Source organism: Ranitomeya imitator, chromosome 3 (genome assembly GCF_032444005.1).
Source record: "Ranitomeya imitator isolate aRanImi1 chromosome 3, aRanImi1.pri, whole genome shotgun sequence".
NCBI lineage: Eukaryota > Metazoa > Chordata > Amphibia > Anura > Dendrobatidae > Ranitomeya > Ranitomeya imitator.
The window spans coordinates 161155566-161180125 of record NC_091284.1 but is presented as its reverse complement, the minus strand read 5'-3'; the positions used below and the strand labels follow the sequence as shown (position 1 = coordinate 161180125).

The 24560-nt window shown below is 43.5% G+C and overlaps 1 protein-coding gene across 3 annotated transcripts in view; it reads right to left on the bottom strand.

Moving 5' to 3' along the window:
- Positions 1–3029: 3029 nt before the first annotated feature.
- STS (steroid sulfatase) overlaps positions 3030–24560 on the bottom strand; it is a 514463-nt gene continuing 492932 nt past the window's right edge. For all 3 annotated transcript variants that reach the window (XM_069761574.1, XM_069761575.1, XM_069761576.1), the window contains one exon: positions 3030–3436. In XM_069761574.1, coding sequence (XP_069617675.1) covers positions 3081–3436 — 356 coding nt within the window. In that variant the 3' untranslated portion in view covers positions 3030–3080. The remainder of the gene's footprint in view (positions 3437–24560) is intronic.

The following is a 24560-nucleotide window of genomic DNA, read 5'->3' as shown; positions in this document are numbered from 1 at the left end:
GATGCGCCTATTCTGGCACTTGGCCACTCTCTTCCCATTCCCGTGTAGCGGTGGGATATGGGGTAATGAAGGGTTAATGCCACCTTGCTATTGTAAGGTGACATTAAGCCAAATTAATAATGGAGAGGCATCAATTATGACACCTATCCATTATTAATCCAATACTAGTAAAGGGTTAAAAAAATACACAAACACATTATTAAAAATTATTTTAATGAAATAAAAACAAAGGTTGTTGTAATATTTTATTCAACGCCCAATCTAATCACCGAAGAACCTCATTCTGTAACAAAAATAACATAATAAACCAACAATATCCTTACCTTCCGCAGATCTGTAAAGTCCAACGATGTAAATCCATCTGAAGGGGTTAAAATATTTTGCAGCCACGAGCTTTGCTAATGCAACGTTGTTCGTGGCTGCAAAACCCGGGGGAATGAAGGTAAAGTAGGTCAATGACCTATATTTACCTTCATTTGCGGTGAGGCGCCCTCTGCTGGTTGTCCCTAGATCGTGGGAATTTACCTAGAAAGCTCCCAGGCTCGAGTTCATATGAGGACAACAGCAAAGGGCGCCTCTTATGAACTCGAGCCTGGGAGCTTTCTAGGAAAGTTCCCACGATCTAGGAACAGCTAGCAGAGGGCGCCTCACCGCAAATGCAGGTAAATATAGGTCAATGACCTGCTTTACCTTCATTCCCCGGGGTTTTGCAGACATGAGCAACCTTGCATTAGCAAAGCTCGTGGCTGCAAAATATTTTAACCCCTTCAGATGGATTTACATCGTTGGACTTTACAGATCTGCGAAAGGTAAGGATATTGTTGGTTTATTATGTTTTTTTGTTACAGAACGAGGGTCTACAGTGATTGGATTGGGCGTTCAATACAATATTAAAACAACCTTTGTTTTTATTTCATTAAAATAATTTTTAATAATGTGTTTGTGTATTTTTTTAACCCTTTACTAGTATTGGATTAATAATGGATAGGTGTCATAATTGACGCCTCTCCATTATAAATTTGGCTTAATGTCACCTTACAATAGCAAGGTGGCATTAACCCTTCATTACCCCATATCCCACCGCTACACGGGAATGGGAAGAGAGTGGCCAAGTGCCAGAATAGGCGCATCTTCCAGATGTGCCTTTTCTGGGGTGGCTGGGGGCAGATGTTTTTAGCCGGGGGGGGGGGGGCAATAACCATGGACCCTCTCCAGGCTATTAATATCTGCCCTCAGTCACTGGCTTTACTACTCTGGCGGAGAAAATTGCGCGGGAGCCCACGCCAATTTTTTCCTCCATTTAACCCTTTAATTTAGTAGATAGAACGGCCAAATTTTGCATATACACACTAGTAACATTAGTAGTGTGGAATGTGCAAAAAAAAGGGGATATGACATGGTTTACTGTATATAAACCATGTCTCATATCATGTCGGGTTTAGGAAGGAGAGAGCAAAAGCCGGTAATTGAATTACCGGCTTTAAAGCTATCTCGCGCTGGAATAAATATTAATATATATACATATATGTGTCTCACTGACATATATATATATATATACATATATATATATATCTATTCTATGTGTACACATTTATTCTACCTATTCTTCTGTAAGCTGTCAGTGTGATTTTACTGTACACCGCACTGAATTACCGGCTTTTCTCTCTAACAGCGTTGCGTATTTCTCGCAAGTCACACTGCTGGTCCGTGTGTGATCCATATTTTTCAGGCTTCCATAGACTTTCATTGGCGTATTTCTTGCGCAGTACGGTGACAAACGCAGCATGCTGCGATTTTCTACGGCCGTAGAAAGCCGTATGATACGGATCAGTAATATACGGCAGATAGGAGCAGAGGCATAGAGAATAATTGTGCCGTTTGTTTTGCGAGTTTTACGGATGTATTTTCTGCGCTCATACGTCCGTAAAACTCGCTAGTGTGACGCCGGCCTTAGAGTTATTTTACATAAGGCCTCATTGAGCTGTCCGAGAAAAGTGCTTACAGCACACGGATGGCATCAGCTGCCCGTGTTTAACAATGCAATAGATAGGAGAAGCCTTGTAACTAATTTAGTTATCCATCCATGAAAAACACTGATGACTGATAGTAAAAACAGACACAGCAATCAAAACACTGTTGACACTGGTACCATTTTTTCACATATGTGATTAACCATGGACATGATAACATCAACCTTAGACATGACATCAGTATATCTAAAATAATTTTACATTTCTTCAATGCATCTTTCTGTAGTTCAGACCAGTCAACATTTCCCCATATGTGCATTGTCATATTCAACCAGTTATAACATATACAATTATTTGCGCCATAACCAACTAAGTAGTAAAAATATCCCAGGAAAGCATCAGGAAATGAATTGAACAGAAATGTTCCTATTGATTTTATAGACAAACATATGCTTTCTTGATGTTCAAAATATTCCAGTGTGTTTTCAGCTTTATGGAAGAGTAAAAGAATGACAATGACATATTTTCCGCTGCAAGTCTTTGTTATGCAAAAACCTCAACTTTTTTTTTTTTACACTATTTTTTCAAGAATATTTGAATACACGCTGTGCTTTAATTTGTTCATTACTTTGGTCAAAGAAGACTTTCTTCCTGAAACACAAAAGACATCTGGAAGATTGTTTTCAGGTTTAGTGTAGCAGAAAGAAAGTAATATTTTGTTCTCAAACATCACACACAGTTATAGAACACTGATGTATGTCTTAGCATCTGATGTGCCAAAGTGAATCATATCCCTGACAGAAGGATAGCAACAAAATATAAGTGCACCTGCTGCAGGGTAAATACATAAAACTGGCATGCGGTATTATAAAACTGATGTATGTTAGAAGGTCTCACCGAGTATAGAAAAATGTGATGAAATGTGTAAGTCACAGCCTAAGGTGTGTTTTTTAAATCAAATCGCCACCTACAAAGCATGCAATTCAAACATCTAAGCAGACAAAGGAGATAATGCTTTCACTTTTTTTTTCTCAGGGACATAAAATCCAATATTCAAGATTGACTTCACTTTCTTATTTATTTATATATTTGGGTGGATCTTTCCAAAACTCATTCTTTATCATTGTCACAATAACAAAGATCAAGCCAGGATGAGCAGCAAATTTGAAGCCATGGCTTCCAAATGACATTATTCAATGTTAACTGATTATCTACCACTTGAATATCTTTTCGATGATTTGCTGTTGCTCCTTCTATTGTTTCAAGAATATTATAAAAATTTGGTTCAGTTTGTGGTGTGAGAGGATTCTTTTCTCCAGGGTCTATGGACAGATCAAAAAGTAACGGTGGGTCATGCTGGGTGATAAGACGTCCACAGCAGGGACAGACATGACTATTGAAACAGGCTTCAGATTTTTCTGGATGAAAGATGGGAGAGAAGAAAAAAGCCTTCCAAATAGATGAACCTAAAAGTGCAAAAAAAAAAGGAAGGTCATGAGAAATTTAAAAAAGGTTACTAAACATTAAATTTCACAGAAATGAGAAATTGATTACATTCTGTTTTATAGTAATATTTATTGCAGCGATACATGAAAGTTTGTGAAACCTTTGGACTTTTCCATATTTCTATATATATTTGACCAAAAAAGACATACAATTTTAAAACAAGACATGAAAGTAGATAAAGAGAATTAAAGAACACAAGATAGTAAAAAGAATATTAGGCTATCATCTTTTTAAATGAGAAAAACAATATCACAAGATCCTTCTGTGCCTGGCAACAGTACGTTGAGGAATAGCAGATAATTTGAAGGTGAAATCAGAGACCGGTCTTTCCAATCAATGAGATATAAGGTGTGAGGGAGTGATTTCTTTTAGTCTGATCTACACAACAAAAGTTTGAAAAAGTGTATCAAGGCATGAAAAGACAAGATTTCTGAGCATTTCATGAGAAGAGTAGTTGATGTTCATTAGGCTAAAATGTGAAATAAATTATCCTTACAGAGTTTAGACTTCACCAACCCACAGACAGAAAGATTGTGTACTAGAGAAAACAATTTAAGACCATTATTAGCCTCCACAAGAGTGGTCAACTGACAAAGTCTTTTCCAAGCGCAGTGTGTACATATAACAGTCCATAAGAAATGCAAGTTAAACTCTAAGAAACTAAAAGCTTCACATTAGGTAATGTTAAAGTTCATAACCCCACCATCAGGATGACACTGAACAAATAAAAAATCATGGTTTCCATTTGCTGGGTTTCAATGAATAACCATGATGGCAGACATGGTGATGTTCAGCAGTCCTCCAATTACTAAAGCAACCCATCGGTGCCCCTATGATGGTGTACTGCGAATGCTTTGCTCCATCTGCAGCTTTTAGAGTGTCACAGCTATTATCTACCAGTCATAGGCCAGGCTCAGCTTCTGGTATCTATTATTAAAGACAAGCAGATTGATCAAAGGAGTATCGCATTCAAGGTGAATTACATGAAATTTGTGGTTTCAGAAACATTTGAGACATTATACATAGCTCACAAAAAATACCCTTGCAGAGTGATATTTCGAACAGTGCTGAAGCATCAGAGAATAAGCTAATGTAATTTTCCACTGCTGTTCAGGTTTCCTCATAATGTTCTGCATATATGACATTTTTTAGCTTGTATAGTGATGGTTAGGGTTGAGCGACCTTGACCTTTTAAGAGTCGAGTCGTGTTTCGCGAAACCCGACTATCTTAGAAGTCGAGTCGAGTGGAATCGGCCGATTATGGCGAAAAGTCGGGTATCGCCCGAAACACGAAACCCAATGCAAGTCAATGGGGGAGCATAGTCGGCAGTGAGTGGAGGCCAGGAAAACACCTACACTGCCCATTTTAATGGCAAAAACATCCATTCTTGTTACAGAAGCTTGTCAATCATAATTTAGCTTATAATAATTGGAAGGCATTTGAAATTGGGGGTCATTTGGCTAAAGTTGTGGGGGGTAGGGCTGGTTCAAGTAATTAGTGGGCCCAGTAAATCTGGACCAGGTCATGGCAGTGGAGCAGGGAGAGGTAAGTATTTCAACTTTGCAAGTGCTGTGATCCTGAGCAAGCAGGGGGGGCCCACTCATTGGCATTGGCACTGGCACAGGGCCCCTCAAAGTACAGCGGTGTGTTTGCACGGCGGGGGCGCCTCCCACCGGCAGCAACACTTTTGCGTACTATGAGAGGCCCTGTGCCAGTGACGTCGCCAACTAGTATTCCTCCCCCCACCTGATGAAGGAACCTGCACTTTCATCTGCACCTTCCTCTTTGTCCCCGTGTAAGGTGGTATGGTATGCGGGAAGAGGAACCTGACTTTCCGCAGGGTCACAATCTTGCTGTGTAGCGTGCATGGGGAATTTTGCGTTATGGGTCAATGTACCAGCAGACTCATCTATCACTGGCTGGGCAATGGGCAGGATGAGGAGGAAACACAGATATAGGCCCAAAGAATAAAGTTGGCTAAATGCAGTTCAAAATTGGTAACACAGGACTAACCAGGGGGCATTGCAGTGGAGGACAACTGGAATGAGAGGCTGACACAGAGAGTAGGCCCAAATCAGTAAGTAGTCGAAATGCAGTTCAAAATTGGCAACCGTAGTAAACAGGCGGCACAGCTTTGTTCAGTGGAGGAGAACAGCAAGGAGTGGCAGACACCGATAGTAGGCCACAACCCAACTAGTAGGCCAAATGCAGTCTAACATTAACAACTACTTAACGAGAGCCTGAAAATGGAATTTCAGGACAGGAAACAAGGAGAACAGCAAGGAGTGGCAGACACCGATAGTAGGCCCCAAACCAACTAGTACGCCAAATGCAGTTGTTCCATTTAACCACAATTTAATGAGAGCCTGAAGATAGAAGTTCAGGAAAGGCAACCTGGAGAACACCTTGGAGTGTAACACACCATCTCTCTACACCCCATACCCAATTTGTAGGCCTAATGCAGCGTAGTTTCCAACAACTACTAAACGAGAGCCGGAAGATCGAAGCTCAGGAAAGGCAACCTGGAGAACAGGAAAGAGAAGGAGATCCAGCTCAACGAAATAGTGAAAAATCCATAATTTATTTCACTTAAAATATAGTGAAAGGACAAAATATCAGCATACAAAAAAATTAAAACCAAGGTCAACGCGTTTCCGGTGACTAAGCACCCTTAATCATGATACCTGGTACAAGACATGTCTATACTTTTATACTAGTATCCAGTCATCACTCCAGTGTTGCAAAGTGTTTGTAGGCCTAATGCAGTGTAGTTTCCAACAACTACTAAACGAGAGCATGAAGATCGAAGCATTGGCGAGGAAACCTGGGGAACACCTTGGAGTGGAACACACCATCTCTCTACACCCCATACCCAATTTGTAGGCCTAATGCAGTGTAGGTTCCAAGAACTACTAAACGAGAGCCAGAAGATCGAAGCTCAGGAAAGGCAACCTGGAGAACACCTTGGAGTGGAACACACCATCTCTCTACACCCCATACCCAATTTGTAGGCCTAATGCAGTGTAGTTTTCTACAACTACTAAACGAGAGTCAGAAGACCGAAGCAATGTGGACGAAACCTGGGGAGCACCTTGGAGTGGAACACACCATCTCTCTACACCCCATACCCAATTTGTAGGCCTAATGCAGCATAGTTTCCAACAACTACTAAACGAGAGCCGGAAGATCGAAGCTAAGGAAAGGCAACCTGGAGAACACGTTGGAGTGGAACACACCATCTCTCTACACCCCATACCCAATTTGTAGGTCTAATGCAGCGTAGTTTCCAACAACTACTAAACGAGAGCATGAAGATTGAAGCAATGGAAAGGAAACCTGGAGAACACCTTGGAGTGTAACACACCATCTCTCTACACCCCATACCCAATTTGTAGGTCTAATGCAGCGTAGTTTCTAACAACTACTAAACGAGAGCATGAAGATCGAAGCATTGGCGAGGAAACCTGGGGAACACCTTGGAGTGGAACACACCATCTCTCTACACCCCATACCCAATTTGTAGGCCTAATGCAGCGTAGTTTCCAACAACTACTAAACGAGAGCCAGAAGATTGAAGCTCAGGAAAGGCAACCTGGAGAACATCTTGGAGTGGAACACACCATCTCTCTACACCCCATACCCAATTTGTAGGCCTAATGCAGTGTAGGTTCCAAGAACTACTAAACGAGAGCCGGAAGATCGAAGCTCAGGAAAGGCAACCTGGAGAACACCTTGGAGTGGAACACACCATCTCTCTACACCCCATACCCAATTTGTAGGCCTAATGCAGTGTAGTTTTCTACAACTACTAAACGAGAGTCGGAAGACCGAAGCAATGTGGACGAAACCTGGGGAACACCTTGGAGTGGAACACACCATCTCTCTACACCCCATACCCAATTTGTAGGCCTAATGCAGCGTAGTTTCCAACAACTACTAAACGAGAGCCGGAAGATCGAAGCTCAGGAAAGGCAACCTGGAGAACACCTTGGAGTGGAACACACCATCTCTCTACACCCCATAGCCAATTTGTAGGTCTAATGCAGCGTAGTTTCCAACAACTACTAAACGAGAGCATGAAGATCGAAGCAATGGAGAGGAAACCTGGGGAACACCTTGGAGTTGAACACACCATCTCTCTACACCCCATACCCAATTTGTAGGCCTAATGCAGTGTAGTTTCCAACAACTAGTAAACGAGAGCCGGAAGATCGAAGCTCAGGAAAGGCAACCTGGAGAACACCTTGGAGTGGAACACACCATCTCTCTACACCCCATACCCAATTTGTAGGCCTAATGCAGTGTAGTTTCCAACAACTACTAAACGAAAGCATGAAGATCGAAGCATTGGCGAGGAAACCTGGGGAACACCTTGGAGTGGAACACACCATCTCTCTACACCCCATACCCAATTTGTAGGCCTAATGCAGCGTAGTTTCCAACACCTACTAAACGAGAGTCGGAAGACCGAAGCAATGTGGACGAAACCTGGGGAACACCTTGGAGTGGAACACACCATTTCTCTACACCCCATACCCAATTTGTAGGCCTAATGCAGCGTAGTTTCCAACAACTACTAAACGAGAGCCGGAAGATCGAAGCTCAGGAAAGGCAACCTGGAGAACACCTTGGAGTGGAACACACCATCTCTCTACACCCAATACCCAATTTGTAGGCCTAATGCAGTGTAGTTTCCAACAACTACTAAACGAGAGCCGGAAGATCGAAGCTCAGGAAAGGCAACCTGGAGAACACCTTGGAGTGGAACACACCATCTCTCTACACCCCATACCCAATTTGTAGGTCTAATGCAGCGTAGTTTCCAACAACTACTAAACGAGAGCATGAAGATCGAAGCAATGGAGAGGAAACCTGGGGAACACCTTGGAGTGGAACACACCATCTCTCTACACCCCATACCCAATTTGTAGGCCTAATGCAGTGTAGTTTCCAACAACTACTAAACGAGAGCCGGAAGATTGAAGCTCAGGAAAGGCAACCTGGAGAACACCTTGGAGTGGAACACACCATCTCTCTACACCCCATACCCAATTTGTAGGCCTAATGCAGTGTAGTTTCCAACAACTACTAAACGAGAGCATGAAGATCGAAGCAATGGAGAGGAAACCTGGGGAACACCTTGGAGTGGAACACACCATCTCTCTACACCCCATACCCAATTTGTAGGCCTAATGCAGTGTAGTTTCCAACAACTACTAAACGAGAGCATTAAGATCGAAGCAATGGCGAGGAAACCTGGGGCACACCTTGGGGAGGCAGACACCGTTAGTAGGCCCTACCAAAGTTGTACCCCCAATGCAGTTTTAAAATTCCTAGAGGATGAAAACAAGACTATTGACGCTCAGCTTTTTTCAAAGGAACACAGCTGAATTGAGTGGCGCAGACAGACACAGGTAGTAGGACTTAACCCAAAAATGTGGCTCACTGCAGCTTAAAAAAGTTACAGGGGTACACAAGCAGCAGTGCTCTGGGCAGTGGAGGACAATTTCAATAGTGGACCGCAGACAGACTTTGTACGCCTACTATTAAAAAAAGGATGCTCTATGCAATTAAAAATAGGTTCCAGGGGTCCACGGGCAGCAGTGGTGTGGTCAGTGGACGAGTATTGGAAGGAGGGACCGCAGACAGGCGTAGTAGGCCTAACATAACAAAATTAGGCTGTAGACACTGTAAAATTGGTTCCAGGGGTACACGGGCAGCAGTGGTGTGGTCAGCGGAGGAAAATTGGAATTAGGGACTGCAGACAGACTTTGTAGGCTGTCCCCTGTGGACCATGCATCCAATACATTAACCCAGTGCGCCGTAATGGACACGTAACTTTTTGTGGACATGCCTACTGGTCCATGCGTCTCTTGTCAGGTGCACCTTTCTACTGTTTGATTGCCTGAGTGCTATGACAATGCAGACTTTTTCATGCCGGTGGAGGGCTGGGATGGCTTTTCTCGCAAAAGAAATGTCGACTGGGTAGCTTGAACCGTTGCACAGCGTAGTTCATCTGGGATTTCTAAATATAAAACAAAGAAAAAAAGGAGGCTACATGCACTTTCAGCTGGGTTCCAGGGGTACACGGCCAGCATTGGTCTGGTCAGTGGAGAACTATTGGAAGGAAGGACCGCAGACACGCTTCGAAGGCCTAACATAATAACAGATGGCTGTAGGCAATTTTAAATTGGTTCCAGGGGTACACTGGCAGCAGTGGTGTGGTCAGTGGAGGCCTAGTGGAAGGAGGGACCGCAGACAGGCATCGAAGGCCTAACATAATAACACATTGCTGTTGGCAATTTTAAATTGGTTCCAGGGGAACACGGGCAGCAGTGGCCTGGTCAGTGTAGTAGTAGTAGAAAGAACGGACCGCAGACAGGCATCGAAGGCCTAAAATAAAAAAATTGGGCTGGCTGTAGGCAATTTTAAATTGGTTCCAGGGGTACACGGGCAGCAGTGGTGTGGTCAGTGGAGGCCTAGTGGAAGGAGTGACCGCAGACAGGCATCGAAGGCCTAACATAATAACACATTGCTGTTGGCAATTTTAAATTGGTTCCAGGGGAACACAGGCAGCAGTGGCCTGGTCAGCGTAGTAGTAGTAGAAAGAACGGACCGCAGACAGGCATCGAAGGCCTAAAATAAAAAAATTCGGCTGGCTGTAGGCAATTTTAAATTGGTTCCGTGGGTACACGGGCAGCAGTGGTGTGGTCAGTGGAGGCCTAGTGGAAGGAGGGACCGCAGACAGGCATCGAAGGCCTAACATAATAACACATTGCTGTTGGCAATTTTAAATTGGTTCCAGGGGAACACGGGCAGCAGTGGCCTGGTCAGTGTAGTAGTAGTAGAAAGAACGGACCGCAGACAGGCATCGAAGGCCTAAAATAAAAAAATTGGGCTGGCTGTAGGGAATTTTAAATTGGTTCCGTGGGTACACGGGCAGCAGTGGTGTGGTCAGTGGAGGCCTAGTGGAAGGAGTGACCGCAGACAGGCATCGAAGGCCTAACATAATAACAGATGGCTGTAGGCAATTTTAAATTGGTTCCGTGGGTACACGGGCAGCAGTGGTGTGGTCAGTGGAGGCCTAGTGGAAGGAGTGACCGCAAACAGGCATCGAAGGCCTAACATAATAACAGATGGCTGTAGGCAATTTTAAATTGGTTCCAGGGGTACACGGGCAGCAGTGGTGTGGTCAGTGGAGGCCTAGTGGAAGGAGGGACCGCAGACAGGCATCAAAGGCCTAACATAATAACAGATGGCTGTAGGCAATTTTAAATTGGTTCCAGGGGTACACGGGCAGCAGTGGTGTGGTCAGTGGAGGTTTAGTGGAAGGAGAGACCGCAGACAGGCTTCGAAGGCCTAACATAAAAAAATAGGGCTGTTGGCAATTTAAAATTGGTTCCAGTGGTACAAGGGCAGCAGTACAATGGTCAGTGGAGGCCTAGTGGAAGGAGGGACCGCAGACAGGCTTCGAAGGCCTAACATAAAAAAATAGGGCTGTTGGCAATTTAAAATTGGTTCCAGGGGTACCCGGGCAGCAGTACAATGGTCAGTGGAGGCCTTGTGGAAGGAGGGACCGCAGACAGGCTTCGAAAGCCTAACATAACAAAAATGTCAATACAATGGTATTGTCAGTGCCAGGCATTGAAGGATGTCAGCGCATAGACTAAACATTGGTGGAGCTGTGAGAGATAATTCTGCAAGTGGTAGAGCACTGTTTGAGCTGGGAGGGGGGAACTGTCTTGTGGCCGGCGGTACAGGCCCAGGGCCCCTCATATTACAACGGTGTGTCTGACGTTGGGTGCGCACCACCACCGCCAACGACACTTTATTGTACTATGAGGGATCCAGTGGCAGTGCCGTCGACCAAAAGCGGGCACACCCACCTCTTCAGACAAACAGCACTCTCACGGGTGCTGGCGCCAAGTGGCGATACCACGGCCCCGTGTGGGGAGTTTGGCCATTTAGTGAGGTGTAAACATGTCGTATGCTGGACAATCAGGTGCAGAAAATTACGAGATTGGAAAAGTCATTCAGAATAGTCCACAGGCAAGACCTTTTCATAGGAAAGCTAGGTGTCAGCCGGGCAAGGTGGGGCAAAAGATTTCGAAATCCAGTTGTGGTTCATTTTAATGAAGGTTAGATCATCTACATTTTGGGTAGCCAGATGAGTCCTTTTTTCTGTTAGTATTGAACCTGCAGCACTGAATACTCTTTCTGATAGGACACTAGCTGCCGGGCAAGCAAGCTCCTGCAATGCATATTCTGCCAATTCTGGCCAGGTGTCTAATTTGGATGCCCAGTAATCAAATGGGAATGACGGTTGAGGGAGAACGTCGATAAGGGATGAAAAATAGTTTGTAACCATACTGGACAAATTTTGTCTCCTGTCACTTTGAATTGATGCTGCAGCACCTGTCCTGTCTGCGGTCATAGCAAAATCACTCCACAACCTGGTCAGAAAACCCCTCTGGCCAACGCCACTTCTGATTTCTGCCCCTCTAACACCTCTGGTCTGCTGGCCCCTGCAGCTCGTGTGAGAACGATCACGGGCGCTGTGTGCAGGGAATGCCAGAAGCAAACGGTCAACAAGAGTTGATTGTTTGGTTGCTAATATTATTTCCAAGTTGTCATGTGGCATTATATTTTGCAATTTGCCTTTATAGCAAGGATCAAGGAGGCAGGCCAACCAGTAATCGTCATCGTTCATCATTTTAGTAATGCGTGTGTCCCTTTTGAGGATACGTAAGGCATAATCCGCCATGTGGGCCAAAGTTCCAGTTCTCAAATCTGCGGTTGTGCTTGGTTGAGGGGCAGTTTCAGGCAAATCCACGTCACTTGTGTCCCTCCAAAAACCAGAACCCGGCCTTGCCGCGCCAACAATTTCCAGTGGCCCCGGAAAAGCTTCCTCATTAAAAATATAATCATCCCCATCATCCTCCTCGTCCTCCTCCTCCTCTTCGCCCGCTACCTCGTCCTGTACACTGCCCTGGCCAGACAATGGCTGACTGTCATCAAGGCTTTCCTCTTCCTCAGCTGCAGACGCCTGATCCTTTATGTGCGTCAAACTTTGCATCAGAAGACGCATTAGGGGGATGCTCATGCTTATTATGGCATTGTCTGCACTAACCAGACGTGTGCATTCCTCAAAACACTGAAGGACTTGACACATGTCTTGAATCTTCGACCACTGCACACCTGACAACTCCATGTCTGCCATCCTACTGCCTGCCCGTGTATGTGTATCCTCCCACAAAAACATAACAGCCCGCCTCTGTTCGCACAGTCTCTGAAGCATGTGCAGTGTTGAGTTCCACCTTGTTGCAACGTCTATGATTAGGCGATGCTGGGGAAGGTTCAAAGAACGCTGATAGGTCTGCATACGGCTGGAGTGTACGGGCGAACGGCGGATATGTGAGCAAAGTCCACGCACTTTGAGGAGCAGGTCGGATAACCCCGGATAACTTTTCAGGAAGCACTGCACCACCAGGTTTAAGGTGTGAGCCAGGCAAGGAATGTGTTTCAGTTGGGAAAGGGAGATGGCAGCCATGAAATTCCTTCCGCTATCACTCACTACCTTGCCTGCCTCAAGATCTACAGTGCCCAGCCACGACTGCGTTTCTTTCTGCAAGAACTCGGACAGAACTTCCGCGGTGTGTCTGTTGTCGCCCAAACACTTCATAGCCAATACAGCCTGCTGACGTTTGCCAGTAGCTGCCCCATAATGGGAGACCTGGTGTGCAACAGTGGCAGCTGCGGATGGAGTGGTTGTGCGACTGCGGTCTGTGGACGAGCTCTCGCTTCTGCAGGAGGACGAGGAGGAGGAGGAGGGGGTGCGAACGGCTACAGCCAACTGTTTCCTAGACCGTGGGCTAGGCAGAACTGTCCCAAAATTGCTGTCCCCTGTGGACCCTGCATCCACAACATTCACTCAGTGTGCCGTGATGGACACGTAACGTCCCTGGCCATGCCTACTGGTCCATGCATCTGTTGTCAGGTGCACCTTTGTGCTCACAGATTGCCTGAGTGCATGGACGATGCGCTCTTTAACATGCTGGTGGAGGGCTGGGATGGCTTTTCTGGAAAAAAGTGTCGACTGGGTAGCTCGTAGCGTGGTACAGCGTAGTCCATCAGGGCTTTGAAAGCTTCGCTTTCAACTAACCGGTAGGGCATCATCTCTAACGAGATTAGTCTAGCTATGTGGGCGTTCAAACCCTGTGTACGCGGATGCGAGGCTAAGTACTTCCTTTTTCTAACCATAGTCTCATGTAGGGTGAGCTGGACTGGAGAGCTGGAGATCGTGGAACTAGCGGGGGTGCCGGTGGACATGGCAGACTGAGAGACGGTGGGAGATGGTATTGTTGCCGCCGGTGCCCTAGATGCAGTGTTTCCTACTACAAAACTGGTGATTCCCTGACCCTGACTGCTTTGGCCTGGCAAAGAAACCTGCACAGATACTGCAGGTGGTGCGGAAAATGGTGGCCCTACACTGCCGGAAGGGATGTTGCGTTGATGACTAGCTTCATTGGCTGAGGGTGCTACAACCTTAAGGGACGTTTGGTAGTTAGTCCAAGCTTGCAAATGCATGGTGGTTAAATGTCTATGCATGCAACTTGTATTGAGACTTTTCAGATTCTGCCCTCTGCTTAAGGTAGTTGAACATTTTTGACAGATGACTTTGCGCTGATCAATTGGATGTTGTTTAAAAAAATGCCAGACTGCACTCTTTCTAGCATCGGATACCTTTTCAGGCATTGCAGACTGAGCTTTAACCGGATGGCCACGCTGTCCTCCAACAGGTTTTGGCTTTGCCACGCGTTTTGGGCAAGATACGGGCCCGGCAGATGGAACCTGTTGCGAAGTTGATGCCTGCTGCGGCCCCTCCTCCTCCGCTTCAGAACTGCTGCCGCCTGCACCCTGTTCCCCCAATGGCTGCCAATCGGGGTCAAGAACTGGGTCATCTATTACCTCTTCTTGTAGCTCGTGTGCAACTTCGTCTGTGTCACCGTGTCGGTCGGTGGTATAGCGTTCGTGATGGGGCAACATAGTCTCATCAGGGTCTGATTCTTGATCATTACCCTGCGAGGGCAATGTTGTGGTCTGAGTCAAAGGACCAGCATAGTAGTCTGGCTGTGGCTGTGCATCAGTGCACTCCATGTCAGATTCAACTTGTAATGGGCATGGACTGTTAACTGCTTCACTTTCTAAGCCAGGGACGATATGTGTAAAGAGCTCCATGGAGTAACCCATTGTGTCGCCTGCTGCATTCTTCTCTGTTGTTGTTTTTGCTTAAGAGGACAAGGAAGCGACTTGTCCCTGACCGTGAACATCCACTAACGACATGCTGCTTTTACATTTACCAGTTTCACGAGAGGAGGCAAAAGAGCTAGAGGCTGAGTCAGCAAGATAAGCCAAAACTTGCTCTTGCTGCTCCGGCTTTAAAAGCGGTTTTCCTACTCCCAGAAAAGGGAGCGTTCGAGGCCTTGTGTAGCCAGACGACGAACCTGGCTCCACAGCTCCAGACTTAGGTGCAATATTTTTTTCCCACGACCACCTGATGCTCCACCACTACCACTACCCTCACTACCAGCTGACAATGAACGCCCCCGGCCACGACCTCTTCCACCAGACTTCCTCATTGTTTTAAAAACGTAACCAAACTAACGGTATTTGTTGCTGTCACACAACTTACACGGTGAGCTATAACTTCAGTATGATTTAGCTACCCCTTTACAGGTGGGTGAGACCGCAAGGAATATCAGGCACAATGTTACACACTCTGTTTTTGGTGGCAACAAATGAGAGAGATGCCACACACGCAGGACTGTCACTGAAGCACAAATGTAAATATTAATCTCCCACTGATTTGTTTTTTTTTTTTTTTTTTCAGGGAGACTTTAGAAAAAAAAAATAATAAAAAAAAATGATTTTTTCAGGAAGAATTTAGAAACCAAATAAAATAAAATGATTTCTTCAGGGAGAATTTAGAAAACAAATAAAACAAAAAATAGGCTTTCTATGGCCCACTGAGTGAGAGATGACGCACACAGGAGTCAGGAGTGGCACACAAGCCCAGAGGCCAATATTGTTCTCCCAATGATTGATGTAGTGATTTTTTCAGGTAGATTTTGGAACCCAAATCAAGCAAAAAAAATAATAGGCTTTCTATGGCCCACAATTGGAGAGAGAGAGAGAGATGGCACACCCAGGAGTCAAGACTGGCACACAAGCAGAAAGGGCAATATTAATCTCCCACTGATTTGATTTTTTTTTTTTTCAGGGAGACTTTAGAAAAAAAAAATAGTAAAAAAAAATGATTTTTTTTCCGGAAGAATTTAGAAACCAAATAAAATAAAATGATTTTTTCAGGGAGAATTTAGAAAACAAATAAAGCAAAAAATAGGCTTTCTATGGCCCACTGAGTGAGAGATGACGCACACAGGAGTCAGGAGTGGCACACAAGCCCAGAGGCCAATATTGTTCTCCCAATGATTGATGTAGTGATTTTTTCAGGTAGATTTTGGAACCCAAATCAAGCAAAAAAATAATAGGCTTTCTATGGCCCACAATTGGAGAGAGAGAGAGAGATGGCACACCCAGGAGTCAAGACTGGCACACAAGCAGAAAGGGCAATATTAATCTCCCACTGATTTGTTTTTTTTTTGGTTTTTTTTTCAGGGAGACTTTAGAAAAAAAAAAAAAATGATTTTTTCAGGAAGAATTTAGAAACCAAATAAAATAAAATGATTTTTTTCAGGGAGAATTTAGGAAAAAAAAAATAGGCTTTCTATGGCCCACTGAGTGAGAGATGACGCACACAGGAGTCAGGAGTGGCACACAAGCCCAGAGGCCAATATTGTTCTCCCAATGATTGATGTAGTGATTTTTTCAGGTAGATTTTGGAACCCAAATCAAGCTAAAAAAATAATAGGCTTTCTATGGCCCACAATTGGAGAGAGAGATAGAGAGATGGCACACCCAGGAGTCAAGACTGGCACACAAGCAGAAAGGGCAATATTAATCTCCCACTGATTTGATTTTTTTTTTTTTTCAGGGAGACTTTAGAAAAAAAAAATAATAAAAAAAAATTATTTTTTCAGGAAGAATTTAGAAACCAAATAAAATAAAACGATTTTTTCAGGGAGAATTTAGAAAACAAATAAAACAAAAAATAGGCTTTCTATGGCCCACTGAGTGAGAGATGACGCACACAGGAGTCAGGAGTGGCACACAAGCCCAGAGGCCAATATTTATCTTCCACTGATTGATTTATTGATTTTTTCAGGTAGAATTTAGAACCCAAATCAACCAAAAAAATAAATAGGCTTTCTATGGCCCACTATTTGTGAGAGAGATGGCACGCTCAGGACTGGCACACAAGCCCAGAGGCCAATATTAATCTCCCACTTTTTTTTTTTTTTTTCAGGGAAAATTTATAAACCCAATAAAAAAAATAATAAATAGGCTTTCTATGGCCCACTATCTGAGAGAGAGAGATGGCACGCTTAGGACTGGCACACAAGCCCAAAGGCCAATATTAATCTCCCTTTTTTTTTCAGGGAGAATTTATAAAACCAAAAAAATAAAAATAAATGGGCTTTCTATGGCCCACTATTTGTGAGAGAGATGGCACGCTCAGGACTGGCACACAAGCCCAGAGGCCAATATTAATCTCCCACTTTTTTTTTTTTTTTCAGGTAAAATTTATAAACCCAATAAAAAAAATAAATAGGCTTTCTATGGCCCACTATCTGAGAGAGAGAGATGGCACGCTTAGGACTGGCACACAAGCCCAAAGGCCAATATTAATCTCCCACTGATTGATTTATTGATTTTTTCAGGTAGAATTTAGAACCCAAATAAAGCAAAAAAAAAAAAATAGGCTTTCTATGGCCCACTGAGTGAGTGATGATGCACACAGGAGTCAGGAGTGGCACACAAGCCCTGAGGCCAATATTTTTCTCCCACTGATTGATGTAGTGATTTTTTCAGGTAGATTTTGGAACCCAAATCAAGCAACAAAAATAAATAGGCTTTCTATGGCCCACTGAGTGAGAGATGGCACACACAGGAGTCAGGAGTGGCACACAAGCCCTGAGGCCAATATTTTTCTCCCACTGATTGATGTAGTGATTTTTTCAGGTAGATTTTAGAACCCAAATCAAGCAAAAAAATAAATAGGCTTTCTATGGCCCACTGAGTGAGAGATGGCACAGACAGGGATGGCACTCTAGCAGAAATGCCAATCTTAATCACCCACAAAAAAAAAAAAAAAAAAGGAACTGTCCTTCAATTACTATCTCCCTGCAGTAATCTCAGCCAGGTATGGCAGGCAGCAATAAGGAGTGGACTGATGCACAAATTAAATAAAAAGTGTGGACAAACAAACAAGATAGCTGTGCAGAAAGGAAGGAACAAGAGGATTTGTGCTTTGAAAAAAGCAGTTGGTTTGCACAGCGGCGTACACACAGCAATGCAGCTATCAGGGAGCCTTCTAGGGCAGCCCAATGAGCTACAGCGCTGAGGAAAAAAAAAATGTAGCTTCCACTGTCCCTGCACACCGAAGGTGGTGTTGGACAGTGGAAATCGCTACAGCACAAGCGGTTTGGTGGTTAATGGACCCTGCCTAACGCTATCCCTGCTTCTGACGAAGTGGCAGCAACCTCTCCCTAAGCTCAGATCAGCAGCAGTAACATGGCGGTCGGCGGGAACGCCCCTTTATAGCCCCTGTGACGCCGCAGACAGCAAGCCAATCACTGCAATGCCCTTCTCTAAGATGGTGGGGACCAGGACCTATGTCATCACGCTGCCCACACTCTGCGTTTACCTTCATTGGCTGAGAAATGGCGCTTTTCGCGTCATTGAAACACGACTTTGGCGCGAAAGTCGCGTACCGCATGGCCGACCCCGCACAGGGGTCGAATCGGGTTTCATGAAACCCGACTTTGCCAAAAGTCGGCGACTTTTGAAAATGAACGACCCGTTTCGCTCAACCCTAGTGATGGTGTCATGCTGGGTGAGAGAGAAGCTAAGTGCACAACAATGGGAAAGGGGTGACACAGCCTAAACACTAGGAAAGGGGGGAGTGGAGACCCCTAGGCAGACCTGACAACAACCTCTCTGCCCTAAGGTCCCCAAATAGGATCCGTGCCTATCCCTGAGATGGAATCTAATCCCTGATTGCTCCTAATGATAGGCCCTGGATAGGGAGGGTACAGGGTAGTGCTAGTCAGCCCCCACTACCACTAAAGAGAAGGCTGGAAGACAAACAAGGGAATCAACTTGTCAGGTAAAGACCTTTGGTACCCACTACCCCAGCTACAGAGGACGCAGAAAGGGAAATGCAGAGGACTCTTACCCGCAGGTATAACGGGTCGAGAGTCCGAAGTCAATCATAGGTCTATCAGCAGCCAGGAGCCGGGACCTGAGGAGAGCGAAGGTGCTCTGGAGTACTTTGCACCACCAAGACCTGCAGCCAGGTACAGAATCATCAGACGGAAGACTTAAACAGGGACGAGACCAGATCAAAAACCAAGCAGACATACAAGGATAGGCACGAAGCACAGGCAGAGCAGGGTCAGGCACACTCAGCTTAGAGTATAAACAACAGAGAATGACCCCACAAAGAGGCTATAAAAACCCTCTCAATTTCCCAAAGAGAGGCCATCCACATTAACACTTAAAGCACCTAACCAGCAAACCCAGCGAACCATGACAACACTTAGCTTGAGACTACACAAGAGAGCTCATGCCAGCAATCCTCCAAGAGACTCCCAGAAGAAAGTAGTCAACTTCTAGCACTTCCAACATACAGAGATAAATAGAGCTAACACCAGTACGTAGCTGAAGGGACTCAGGGTATTTAAACATCCAGCAAGGGTGTGTCAATAAACAGTAGAAGGTGGAGGTTGCAACTAAGTCCTATAGGGAGAAGGATAGCAGATATGCAAAAACTCAAGGAGGTGGTTGCAAAGCCAAGCGCAATGACCTTCTACAGCCGGATTAAAAATGACTGTCTGTTGCACCTGGCACACCAATAACAGGTTGTCAGTATCTTGGCAATTACAGATCAGTGGTTCCCGGCAAAGCACAGTTTATATAGTAGAATTGTTTTCCATCTCTGTAGTCATAAGGTAAGTTTTTCTCTCCTGTAAAGTGTAAGATTGATGGTCTTCTATCTCTATTGTCTATATAGTGTAAGCTCCTGTGGTAAGTGGGGTTCTTTCTCTCACTCTCCATTAGAGTGAAAGCTATTATGATCAGCAGGATACTCTCTTCTGTAGAGTGTAAGTTCTTATTGTGAGCAATGTTCTCTACTCTTCCCCATGTGTTGAGATTTGTGTAAATTTATTTGCTATGAATCAAATTTTGGGGCAAATTGACCAGATTCAAATTTTAAAAGATTCACTCAGCTCTACTATTGGAACAAAATTTTGTTGACAAATGAGACCAAAATAAAACTTTTTAAACATGAGAAGTATTATATTTGAAAGAAAAACATTGCATCAAAGAATTAGATTTCTTACTATCTATGAAAAAGAGTAGTGCTAGCATTATGGTTTGGACCGGTTTTCCTGCATTTTTGCCAGTTTGGCTTGCCATCATTTGTGAACAATTAATTTTTAATTTTATCAACAAATTTGAAAGAAGAATGTTAGGACCTGTGTCCTTGAGTTTAATCTCTGCAGAATGTGTTTTTCATACGTATAGTTTTCTAAAAATGGTTAATGAAGTACAAAGTTAATATTTAGGAGTGGCCAAGTCTTGACCTTAATCCTATAGAAATGCAGTTCATGGGAAAATTGCATTTCTCCCTAAAGCAAACAATTCATGGGAGAAAGCTAATCAAAATAACAGATTGTAAGACTTTTTCTAGGAAGGAATGATCTAAAATTCCTCCAAGCAAGGGAGGATGGATGGTCATGGCTGATCCTGAAAGCAAAGGTTCACATACTTCTTCCTTTCATGTGATATTTGGTACCTTTCTTTATTTAAAATATGAAAATATCAACATTTGTTTACTCAGTTCACTATCTATTTGTATGAAAATCGGATACAGTTTTATGTCAAATGATTCATAAATATGAAAAATTCTAGAGAGTTCACATACCGTCAAACACCACTGAATGTAGAAAAGATGTGTCTGGCTCTCACCCCAAGATTTGTGAGATATGATTAAGATCCTGGGGACTACATTTTTAAACACATAATAGTTTATACACAAATATGTTTTTGATACTACTGTTTCATAGGATTTTTAATGCATCTAATAGATGGCAATTTTTTGAACCTTGGGATGAATGCTGGATACATCTTTTCTACATTCTCTGAGACTGGTCCCCTGCTCCATTCCTACTTATTTTCTGTTGATCATTAAGCACAAATATATAGAGAAGTTCTGTACAGAGAATGAAGGATGGGTTCTTCATTAAAGGGACTCTGTCACCTGAATTTGGAGGGAACAATTTTCAGCCATAGTGGCAGGGTTTTCGGGTGTTTGATTCACCCTTTTCTTACCCGCTGGCTGCATGCTGGCTGCAATATTGGATTGAAGTTCATTCTCTATCCTCCATAGTACACGCCTGCGAAGGAAAGAATGCCTTGTGCAGGCATGTACTACGGAGGACAGAGAATGAACTTCAATCCAATATTGCAGCCAGCATGCAGCCAGCAGTTAAGGAAAGGGTGAATCAAACACCCGAAAACCCCGCCCCTATGGCTGAAAATTGTTCCCTCCAAATTCAGGTGACAGAGTCCCTTTAAGACCTTTATAGGTGCGCCCCTGGCTAAGAAAGTAGGATCTTAAATAAAAATATCCATCTGCATACCATATATACTCGAGTATAAGCCAAGAATTTCAGCCCATATTTTAGGCTGAAATTGTCCCTCTCGGCTTCTAGTCGAGTCATTCCCAGGGATCGACAGGGAAGGGGGAGCGGCAGCTGTCTAATCATACTCACCTGCTCCTTGCGCGGTCCCTGCACATCCCTGGTTCTCCAGGCGCTTACAGCTTCTTCCTGTATTGAGCGGTCACATGGTACCGCTTATTACAGTAATGAATATGAACCCGACTCCACTCCCATAGGGGTGGAGCCACATATTCATTACTGTAATGAGCAGTACCATGTGACCGCTCAATACAGGAAGAAGCTGTCAACGTCCGGAGAACCAGGGACGTCCAGGGACCGCACCAAGAGCAGGTGAGTATAATGGGGCAGTGGGCGATATTCACCTGTCTCCGTCCCACCATCAGCACCACTCCTTATTCCGCATCCTGTGCAGTGACGCTCAGGTCAGAGGGCGCGATGAAGCAATTAGAGTGCACGTCGCCCTCTGCCTGAACAGTCAGTGCAGAAGACGCGGAAGACACAGCGACGCTTGGCGGTGGAATGCGCACAGGTGATTATAGCAAGTGCCGGCAGCCTGAGCGACGAGAGGTGAGTATGTCATTTTTTTAATCGCATTAACAGCATATGGGGCTTAATAGTCTATGGAGCATCTTATGGAGCCATAATCACTATTTGTGCAGCATTATATGTGGCAAATTTTTCTATGGAGCATCTTATGGGGCCATGTGCAGCATTATATGGGGCAGATATCTCTATGGAGCATCTTATGGGGTCATAATCAGCATTTGTGCAGCATTATATGGGGCTAATATCTGTTTAGAGCATCTTATGGGGCCATAATCAGCATTTGTGGAGCACTATATGGGTCAAATATCTGTATGGAGCATCTTATGGGGTCATAATCAACATTTGTGCAGCATTGTATGGGGCAAATGTTTCTATGGAACATCTTATGGGGTCATAATCAACATTTGTGCAGCATTGTATGGGGCAAATGTCTCTATGGAACATCTTATGGGGTCATAATCAACATTTGTGCAGCATTATATGGGGCATATTTTAATATGGAGCATCTTATGGGGCCCATCATGAACTGTATGGAGCATTATATGGGGCTCCTGATTCAATACGGATATTCAAAAACACTTAACCTACTGATGTCTCAATTAATTTTACTTTTATTGGTATCTATTTTTAGTTTTGACATTTACCGGTAACTGCTGCATTTTCCACCCTAGGCTTATACTCGAGTCATTAAGTTTTCCCAGTTTTTGTGGCAAAATTAGGAGTCTCGGCTTATACTCGAGTATATACGGTAATTAAAATTTATTGAATAAAGCATATAGAAATGGGTAATTCTAATATGGACAACCATTTAAAAAGAAAAAAAAATACACAAGTAGATATAATTATAGTTATAATCTATACATGACGTCCATATTTGTTTAGTGATTGAAGGCATTTGGTTGATCAGGAATAAACTTATCAAAATATTAGAAAAATTGTTACATATTCTGTACTCCTTCAGTACAATAATCAACATGGCAAAAGATAAACTAGATAGTCTCCATAAAAATCACCTAGAAACAAGAACTAAGGGTGCACGGGTGGAAGAAAGGTGATTCATTCTTTACAGTTAGAGCAGTCAGACTGTGGAATGCCCTACCACAAGAGGTAGTAGTGGCAGACACTAGAACAGCTTTTAAAAAAGAGCTGGAGGATTACCTCAATACACATAACATTGCAGGTTATAGCTAATTTAGTGACAAAATGCATACTTGGTAGAGAAATGTTGAACTTGATGGACCTAGGTCTTTTTTCAACCTATGTAACTATGTAAGGTCTAAATCCTAAAATTACATTATATGAGTAACACAAAGATTGTATTTATTCAAAGACTGTTCAGAGATTTGTCAGTTTAACACTATCTTTGTCGAAAGGGATGACATTTAAAATTATAATCATGAATCCATAATGTTCTTGAATAGTACATGTTAATATTTACATTTTGGGGGGATTTTTTTTACAAACATTTCTATATGTCTAAATTAACATGACTCGGGTGGGTGGTAGGAGACACTTTAACTTTATGCAGTATTAGCCCTCTGTGTCTGTACTGCTATATACTTGGACAGTGAACTGGTTCATGCAGCTTTACATGAACACCCGAGCCTTACACTATGGCCGGTCCGAATAACTAAAGCAATTGTTACCATCCACCTCTCGTGTCTCCCCTTTTCCTCATAGTTTGTAAGCTTGCGAGCAGGGCCCTCATTCCTCCTGGTATCTGTTTTGAACTGTGATTTCTGTTATGCTGTAATGTCTATTGTCTGTACAAGTCCCCTCTATAATTTGTAAAGCGCTGCGGAATATGCTGGCGCTATATAAATAAAATTAATATTATAATTATTACTATTTCCTCAAACATCTCTCACCTACTTTTATATTTTGCATACCTAGCATATAATAAAATACGGTACTTGAACTGAATACATACAGTATGCTCTGTAAAGACCTTGGTAGGAAAAACTATTAAGACAAGATGTATCAGAAATTCTTCAGATAACCTGTGCCAATTCTGCAATTTTCAAGGTACTCTCAATACAATACATGCACAAAATAATACATGTTGATGAAGTTTTCAAACTCAGAGTGGAAATCATAACCTGTTGCAGGCTTTTAAAGATATAATATACTCATTCTTTTGTGGAAATGTCCCTACATTTTCATCTCAGATGTCTTCCTTTTCAATGCAAAACATTAAATTTTCTCAACTGATGTAAAGTTCAACATCTATAGTTATCTACATGTGTGCCTATTAGACATGAGATAATCTGACACAATTCAAATTGTGCAGATTTCACTGGGAAATTTGATTAGCGGCAAAGTTATTCTCATGAATTGAATGTTCTCTATTATGCTCTGGAATGTCTTCAGTTCTGACCCCACAGTATAAGAAATAAAAGAAAACCCTCATTGACCTTGCCACTCACCTACTGTGCACCCCGGCTGCTCCCTGCCTTCTGTCGGAATGATTCTACTGCATAGGCATCGACTGCGCCATCTTGATGGAGCTTAATATTTTTTCTCTAGCAAAATGCCACCACCGACTGCACCTGCGCAGTAGCACCTATCTAAACGCCATTTTGATTTAAGATAATTTTTTCTTTCAAACAAAACTACCGTATATGTCTAAGTGAAACAAAAATATGCATATTACCCACGTTATCATAC